Below are 7,669 nucleotides of genomic sequence, written 5' to 3'. Positions count from 1 at the left end.
AAACAACTTCTTGTATCTTGGAAGACATAATTAAAAGTTATAATTCAATTGCTGGTTATGTTCTCTAGTTTGAATCTTATGTTCTTGCAGTGTGGGTCAGTGCGAATCTATTTCCTTGGATCTTATAATATACGTACAGAGTATGTGAAAGAAAATAATACTGTAGCATCAACTGTCTAATTTTATTTTTATTTTTTTGACCTTTCTCTAATTAATTGTCCCTTAATATATACATGTAAAACAACCTTTTTTATCGATGGTGTTCATGAGTATCAGAAAGGAAGGGTCGTAAGTGACTAGGTCATGCCCTACTAACTGACCAGGTATGAAGTATATCCATCTATGATCTATCTGGCATCTCTATTGTTCAATACCTGTTTTGGTGCAAGTTGTAAAAACAAATGGTGATATTCTGCCTTAATCATATTACGGTTTTAGCCTTCGTATCGAGTTTTGCATTTTATCTCAAACTTCATATGTCTGTCTAACATGAACTTTATCATATGTTTATTAGTAACAAATGATAGCTGTTGCTATTATTGTTGCTTCAATGCAAGACAAAAAATGAAAATGCTTCGCTGATTTTAAGTAAAGAGTATATCCTTTTTTTATTTTAGGTACTAAAGTAAGGAGTATAACCTTTTATATTTTATTATTAGTTTTTAACCACTCATTTTCTATTTTCATACATGAAGAAATCGTTCATATAAAGAAACGTTTGAAGATGATAATAATAACGGTTCGTGATCTTCAAAGATTTGGCACTCACACGATAGAAAAAGCAGCAGCTTCAAATATAATCACATCCATCCCAACCTCTTTCGTACTTTCTTCATTCAAGCTTTGCTGCATCAACAATGATAACGACCTCAAATTATCCCAGGTTCAGATGCATTTTTGTCTATTTTCTCATTTTTTTCTTATCTTAACTTTTTTTATGTTACCTTTGCTTCTCAACTTCATGTTTGACTTAGTTATGTTAGTCAAATGTTGAGTTACCATTATGCAAGATATTACACACCGTGCAGGAGCGCTGCATGTGCCTTCAGGTTTACAACTCAATTGATGCATGTAAATATTTCAAAGAAAATTTGAATCTGAAATCGATATTTTTGGTAAACAAACTATCTTTAAAAGTTTTTGTGATGATGAAAGGCTCTTTTGGGTTGAACTTCATGGTAACCTATGTGCGTTAGGGGAACAAATGCTTTTAAAAAAGTTGCAGCTGTTTATGGTAACCTCATTTTCTTTTATAAAAATGCTACTCAATCGGCTATTAGTTTTGGTAGAATATGCATTGCCACAACTAGAATGAGTTTGATTTTCATGGTGAGGAGCTTGATGTTTTTGTTCATGGAGTGGTGATTGGTGAACAAATGCTTTTAAAAAGCCTGCAAGCTATGTAATGAAAAAAAAAAAACAAAACTACTGTAATTATGCGTTGGTGAGTAACCCCTCATTTATATTTTAGTACTAGATTTATGAGCCCGTGCGTTACACGGGGGCTCTTCAACAAACAAACTTGAGTCGTTAAATATTATATCAATTAACGATATGTTAAAGACAATATCTAAAGTATTATTGTGGGTGAACTGCTTAAGTATATTTATTTTACACAAAACAACATTTAGTACATGATATGTAGGTTAGACTGTAATAGAACTATAGTTACAATTTTCTACAACATGTTGTTAGTGGTCGACTGGTCGTGTCCTGTGTGATAGTTTTCCAATTTAACAAAAAATTAGGCCAAACGGGCCAAAGGGTCAAAATGGACAACCAAAAGACTTTACATATTATAAAATTAAAAGTGACATGATGCTTTATTATAAATTATAAGGTGCATAACTTGGAACGGTTATTAGCCAATCTGTTAGACCGTAGTTTATTAAATGGAAAAACATATGTAAATTTAAAAAAAAAAAAAAAATACTCCGTATGAAATATACTTCTACATGAAATACACAATTCCAGTGTGACCTAAGCCAATAATCTGAGCCATCACACAGTCTAACGATTGACTACAAAGAATGTCAAGTATAATGTGAAGACATGTTAATCACTAACATAAGCATAATAATGTGAATACATATCATCCCAAACTTGCATAAAGATCAGGTAACATTGTTGTGTAACGGTAAAAAACATGCATGTTTTTATGGTGGAAACAAAAGTGACCAGGTTGTCCCGAAACAGTTTTGTTCAGTATTTCTAACTCCTTATAAGAACATGTTTTGGTACGATAAATATATCCTTTGATTGAAGGGGTTTAGAAGTAGACTGCATGCATAAAAAATAAACTCCATTTGGGCGAAAACCTTTTTAGATAATCCTTCTGATTTCGCCCATTGGTAATTGTTTGAACAGGAAAACCAGAATCGACCCAATAATCGAAGTTCGGAAATAAAAAACTTGAATATGATATAATCCAACACATCAGGATATATGTTACATGGTATATGGTATATAATATGCAATAAACTTACCAGCAAAACTCAAATTTGCAAGGTGGTGTACATGTAATATGCATACATCTTTGGTTCTTCTCAATTGGCTGCTTGCATTTCGGACATGGTTATGAATTAGCTAATATCCTGCAAAATTTATTCAAAGGTATTTAATAAATTTATTTAGATGGTTACTGGTAAATACAGATAAGATATATTAATTCAATATCTCATATTCGACAAACTGAATTACGAACTTCATTTTGAAGATTGTAAGATATTGGATTCACAGGTAACAACACAATTTTTCGAAAAGAAAAGAATCAAGTTGGAATACCAAGGTGGAGTCCACAAAATATACTGTTCATCACCTTCCATCAGTCTTGCAAAATTGGTTTAATAATTATAGAATAGAAAAAACTAATATAAAGAAAATACCAGTTCATATTTTCGGACTCTGCACTGTTCTTCATTATCCATTTAGATACAGTGTCACAATCAACTGGCATGTGAGCTTCCTCGGTACACTGTCAATATAAACAGTAACAAACACCTAATTTGGTAATCACGGTATAAAATATCAATGGCGAGTAGATGTGGCAAAGCTCGACCCGTTTACGATTAGATACACTGATTTGGGTTATATTATCTCTAGCGGGTAAAAAGGAAAAAAACATAGCTCGAGTCAAATGGGTTGGAAGTTGCTCAAACTCTCGGAGCGTAAAACACCTCCTAAATCAATTTATTCAAACAATAAGATTATGCTAAAAACATCAGTTTTGTAGTCACATTTGACACACTGTTCACAAAATCAAAAGTAAATGGACTGTTCAATAAACACCCATTTTATTTGTTACCCAAACCCGCAACTCTGCCCATCTTACCACCTCCAATGAAGGGTGTACAATTTGTGTATCTAACAAAGGAAACGTACATACCAGCAAAAGCTTTTTGCACAGCGACAGGTAACATCGAAACGTTCCACCACCAACAATGAAGTCCACAACATAGTCACAACCAGGAGCCGGACACCATTTTGTCTATAAATTAGAAGCATGTTTCTTTAATTAAAAACTAATTCTAAGTCTCTGATAAGTGATAACAAATATAAGAATGGTGCATATATAATGTACACCTAAATAACATAAAGAGGCTTTATTGATGAGTGTTGTGCACTGATTGACATTGATTAGTAAAAATCATATAACCAACTGTAATAAAATAGGTTGAAGAGAATAAAAGAACAAAATTCACATTTAATACCTTTCTGTTGTCTTCTACAAATGACCTAAGAAAGTAACGGTGAACCAATGGCCACACCACAACATTTCTTGACCAATAGCACATTCAGTGTAATCAAAAAACACATATAGCAGATAGTTGAAATATTTGATACTCCGTATTACATACCATTTGAACATAAACAATCATACAGAACACACATATATCGACATAGAACATAATTACATATTGTGAGAATTGCTAATGGTAGATGAAACAATTAATCAAATCTCGTGAATTGAAGTTTCAGTAAATCATGAACGTACCCACATGTGTGTATTTATAAAATTTTATCACTCATTACATAAATTAAAATCCTAGATCAATTTTATGGAATATTTAATAAATTTAAAAAAAATTACAGAACTGATGGAAATTAACAAACAAAATACAGATCATATTAATAAATTAACGCACCTGTTTAATGCCGCAAGCCATCGGCCAGATCCACCGGAAACCATCGCAGCGGCTAAAATAACCAGCAACCCCTCGATTTTCTTGCCATCGAAACCATCGATCACGAATCCATCGAGTATAGAACGCAAACAGTCAGTTGAATCATGGATTAAAACCACCACATCGGTTAAGATCACCACAAACTTCCGCTTGTTTGGCCATGAAAAGCATCGATTTGGCCATCGAAATCATCAATGGGATGAGTCAGTTCGTCAATTTTAGAATTTGAAACCCTAATTAAGGTTAGAGGCAGATTGAAGTATTTTGGGGTTTTTTCATGCGGTTTCTTGCTGTTTCAGTATAAAATGCCAGCGTGGATGTATTTAAGGACTAATAAAGGGTGATTAAAAAGTAATTAGGGACTGCCACATCAGCAAAAATGGTTTAAGGGGTCATTAGAGATTGACACATTAGATTTACGTTCACGATTTATAAAATGTTATTATATAGATAGATAGATTATATATAGAAGATTATATAGATAGATATAGATTATATAGATATATAGATTATATAGATATATAGAAGATTAGTTTTAACCACTCATTTTCTATGTTCTTACAGGAAGCAATAGCAAATGAAGGTTTAAAGGTGATAATAGCAACAACAGCTCATCATTTTTAAAATTTTGGCATTCACACAAGAATAAAAGCAGCAGCTCCAATTATAATAATCACATTCATCCCAACCCCCATTCAAAACCATCATCACAGTATCCACTCCACTTTCACACTTTCTTCATTCAAGCTTTTTAGCTGCATCAAAGATGATAACGACTCCAAATTATCCAGGTTTTCCAATGCATTTTAATTCATGTTTCTCTTTTATATTATCTTATCTTTGCTTCTCAACTTCATGTTTGACCTAGTTATTTTAACATTCCGAAAATTTGGGGTATTATTTTATTATATTTTTATATATTAATTTAATGATACCAGGAGTGATCGAGATGTTTCGGGATGTTATTAGTGACTTGTGATATTATTATTTTTATAATAATAAATAATAATGTGGTTGGTGTGTTGGGTGTGAAACGTGTTAAGTTATGGGTACGTTGTGAGGTTATGCGCACCTTCACCGTTTGGGGCATAACTTTCTCGTACGAACTCGGATTGAGGCGTTTTAAAAGCCCAGACGACCGTAACTCGAGCCCGAACAATTTTATAAAAAAAAAATAATAATACGGGATAATAGGGTGAGCGCCACGCACATTATATGTGCACGCCGCGCACAGTCAGCTGGACAGAAGGGCCTGTTTTGTTATTTGCTTGAACTCGTGACCTTTGATGCAATTATGCATGTGACGGGTTTTAAACACCCAAACCTGATTTTGGGGCAGGTTCATTTCATTTTTCACTCCAAAACTCACTTTAGAGAGAGAGTGAGGAGAACTAGAGAGAGAGAGAGATAGAGAGCGCTCAAGATGGGAAGAAGATGATGTTGCATGCTCGTTTTGGAGTTCATATCGGTTTGTCTAGCCACTAGGCTTCTCTTTGATTCTTATGGTAAGCCTTATTTCGAATTTTATTGTTTAATTTCGGGTTTGTGTTAGGGTTTGTGTTAGTAGTGACCTATAAACCCTAATTCCTTTGAATTTGGGGGGTTTTTGGTGTAAGATTGGGTGTGCAAACCCTTGTGTTGTAATCTAGGGTTTTGATGACGAATTTTGGGGAAATTGGTCTTGAGTTGGATGTGATCACTAGACAAATTGTGTTTTGGTGTCTAACTGTTCATAAGAACCTGTTTGTAAGTCAAAATTTGGTGTTGACTTTGATTTGTGTCAAAACTAGTGTTAATCACTTGTGTTGGTGGGTTAATTACCTAAAGTACTTGGGTTGTGTTGTTAATTGGTATATTGGTGCCTAATCACTAGCCATTAGCGATTTTGGGTTATTTTGGCTTGATTTAGAGTCATTAACTGCAAATGGGTCACTTTTGCACTAAGGGCTATTTGGGGTTTCTTGGTGTCCAACTAGTGTGCTTGCAAGTGTGGATAAATCATCACTCGTAGTGATAATAGGTTGTGTTGTTTTGGCTTAAGGCTAGTGATTATGAGTCGGGACCTAGGTTTGGTCGATTTGGGAAGTCGTGTCTAATTTGGGCTAAATTGTACCGCTTAGTGTGGATTGAATTACCACCCGAAGTGGTAATTTGGTTTATGCTCATTAGGTGTTAAATGGGCGGGTGTGACGAGCAAGGTGTGATTCATCGGCTAAGGGATGCGTGTCGTATTCCCTTTTAGAGAAGTGATATTTATGTGCATATTATGCCTGTGTTAAATAGGTGGATACTTGCTCGGATGGGATGACGAAGGTTGTACATACATGGCTTGTACTTGTGCGTGCGTCGCTAGGTGAGTGGAATAATTATGCATGTATGTATATGATTTACTTGCTTGCGGTGAATATGGTTTAGTGTTCTCCGTGAGTTGGATTCACCAGAGTGAATAAATCGTGAGTCATATCACTCAAGTTCGTGAGTCGACACCCACATCGGTAACGTGGTGAAAAAATTGTGTGTCGTATCATCATGGGTTGTAAGGTGAATAACGTGAGTCGTATCACCATGGGGTTAGTACAAATGTGAGTCGTGTCACTAACGGTTGTTATGAACGATCGGTGGTCCTTGTAGGAACCACGCCTTTGTGCTAATGATTAACCATGAGGTTTGTTTGTGATGTTTTATAGCATACTATTGTTATATTGTTGTTGTTTAGCATGATATTACGTGTATGCCATGCTAGTTGAGATGCTTGTTGCGGTGCTTCGTATGCTATATTTGTGATGTGGTTGCGGGTGTATGCATATGTGTATAGTTGTTCTCCTCACTAAGCATTGTTTACCCTCTCGTTGTTTACCTTTTTATAGGTACCGGGTTGATTTGGCTTGACGCTACCTAATTGCTAGACCAGAATGCTAGAAGCTTTCTTGGGCTTGGTGGATTTAGCTCTTGGATATTTGATTTCGGTTGGGGATGGATAGTCCCCGGGATCATGCTCATGGTATCGGGTTAGGATGTTGAGTCTTAATCCACATGTTGTGTAATCGGGTCGAAATTGTTATTTCGTGATGTAATGGGTAGTGTAAACTAAATTATGGTTGTAATCATTTTACTTGGCTTAAAATGGCGGGTTACACGCATTAAAAGTGTTTTTTGTTTGGTACATGATAAATTTAGAATGAGGATGTTCAAATGGGTCAAAAGTGCTTGAAATCGGTGAAAAACTGGTATGGGGAATGTGTGCGTCGCGCACATACAAAGAAATTTCGGACAGAATTTGGGACACATAGGTGCGCGCCGCGCACCCAATTCTGAACGCTGCGCCTTATAATAAAAAAAATTTTCTTCGATTTTTCTAAAACGGGTTGTGGTTGTTTCAGTTATGCTAGTCAAATGTTGAGTTACGAATTATAGTTATGTAGTCGACTATTTAGTTAGAAGTTAGTAACAAAATCATATATGGAAATTTCGTTACATCAGTCTTT

The 7,669-nt window shown here is 35.0% G+C and overlaps 1 protein-coding gene across 2 annotated transcripts; it reads right to left on the bottom strand.

The window, feature by feature from the left end:
• Nucleotides 1-624: 624 nt before the first annotated feature.
• LOC139886210 (probable E3 ubiquitin-protein ligase ARI8) lies at nucleotides 625-4,599 on the bottom strand. 2 transcript variants are annotated; one of them, XR_011772320.1, is made up of 5 exons: nucleotides 4,146-4,599; nucleotides 3,386-3,487; nucleotides 2,886-2,974; nucleotides 2,487-2,594; nucleotides 625-846 (listed from the first exon to the last, which is right to left on the bottom strand). XR_011772320.1 is itself a non-coding variant. In XM_071869954.1 (4 exons), exons 1-4 carry the CDS (start codon nucleotides 4,164-4,166, stop codon nucleotides 2,576-2,578), a joined length of 231 nt encoding a protein of 76 aa, XP_071726055.1. In that variant the 5' UTR covers nucleotides 4,167-4,599; the 3' UTR covers nucleotides 1,590-2,575. The 2 variants fall into 2 exon arrangements, 1 of the variants encoding a protein (XP_071726055.1); XM_071869954.1 differs by lacking the exon at nucleotides 625-846 and having other exon boundaries at nucleotides 1,590-2,594.
• Between the last annotated feature and the right edge of the window lie 3,070 nt (nucleotides 4,600-7,669).

This window comes from Rutidosis leptorrhynchoides, chromosome 1 (genome assembly GCF_046630445.1).
Source record: "Rutidosis leptorrhynchoides isolate AG116_Rl617_1_P2 chromosome 1, CSIRO_AGI_Rlap_v1, whole genome shotgun sequence".
Lineage (NCBI taxonomy): Eukaryota > Viridiplantae > Streptophyta > Magnoliopsida > Asterales > Asteraceae > Rutidosis > Rutidosis leptorrhynchoides.
Note: the sequence above shows the minus strand (reverse complement) of the source record. Positions and strands in the feature narration are given on the sequence as shown.

Bases quoted from the DNA above. Each gene is read 5' to 3' on its own strand.
- LOC139886210 (XM_071869954.1), bottom strand. From the start codon at position 4,166: ATGGCTTGCGGCATTAAACAG. The intron at 3,488-4,145 runs GTGCGTTAATTT...TCTAATTTATAG, and splicing joins TGGCTTGCGGCATTAAACAG to ACAAAATGGTGTCCGGCTCC. The intron at 2,975-3,385 runs GTATGTACGTTT...TTATATTGACAG, and splicing joins TGTGCAAAAAGCTTTTGCTG to TGTACCGAGGAAGCTCACAT.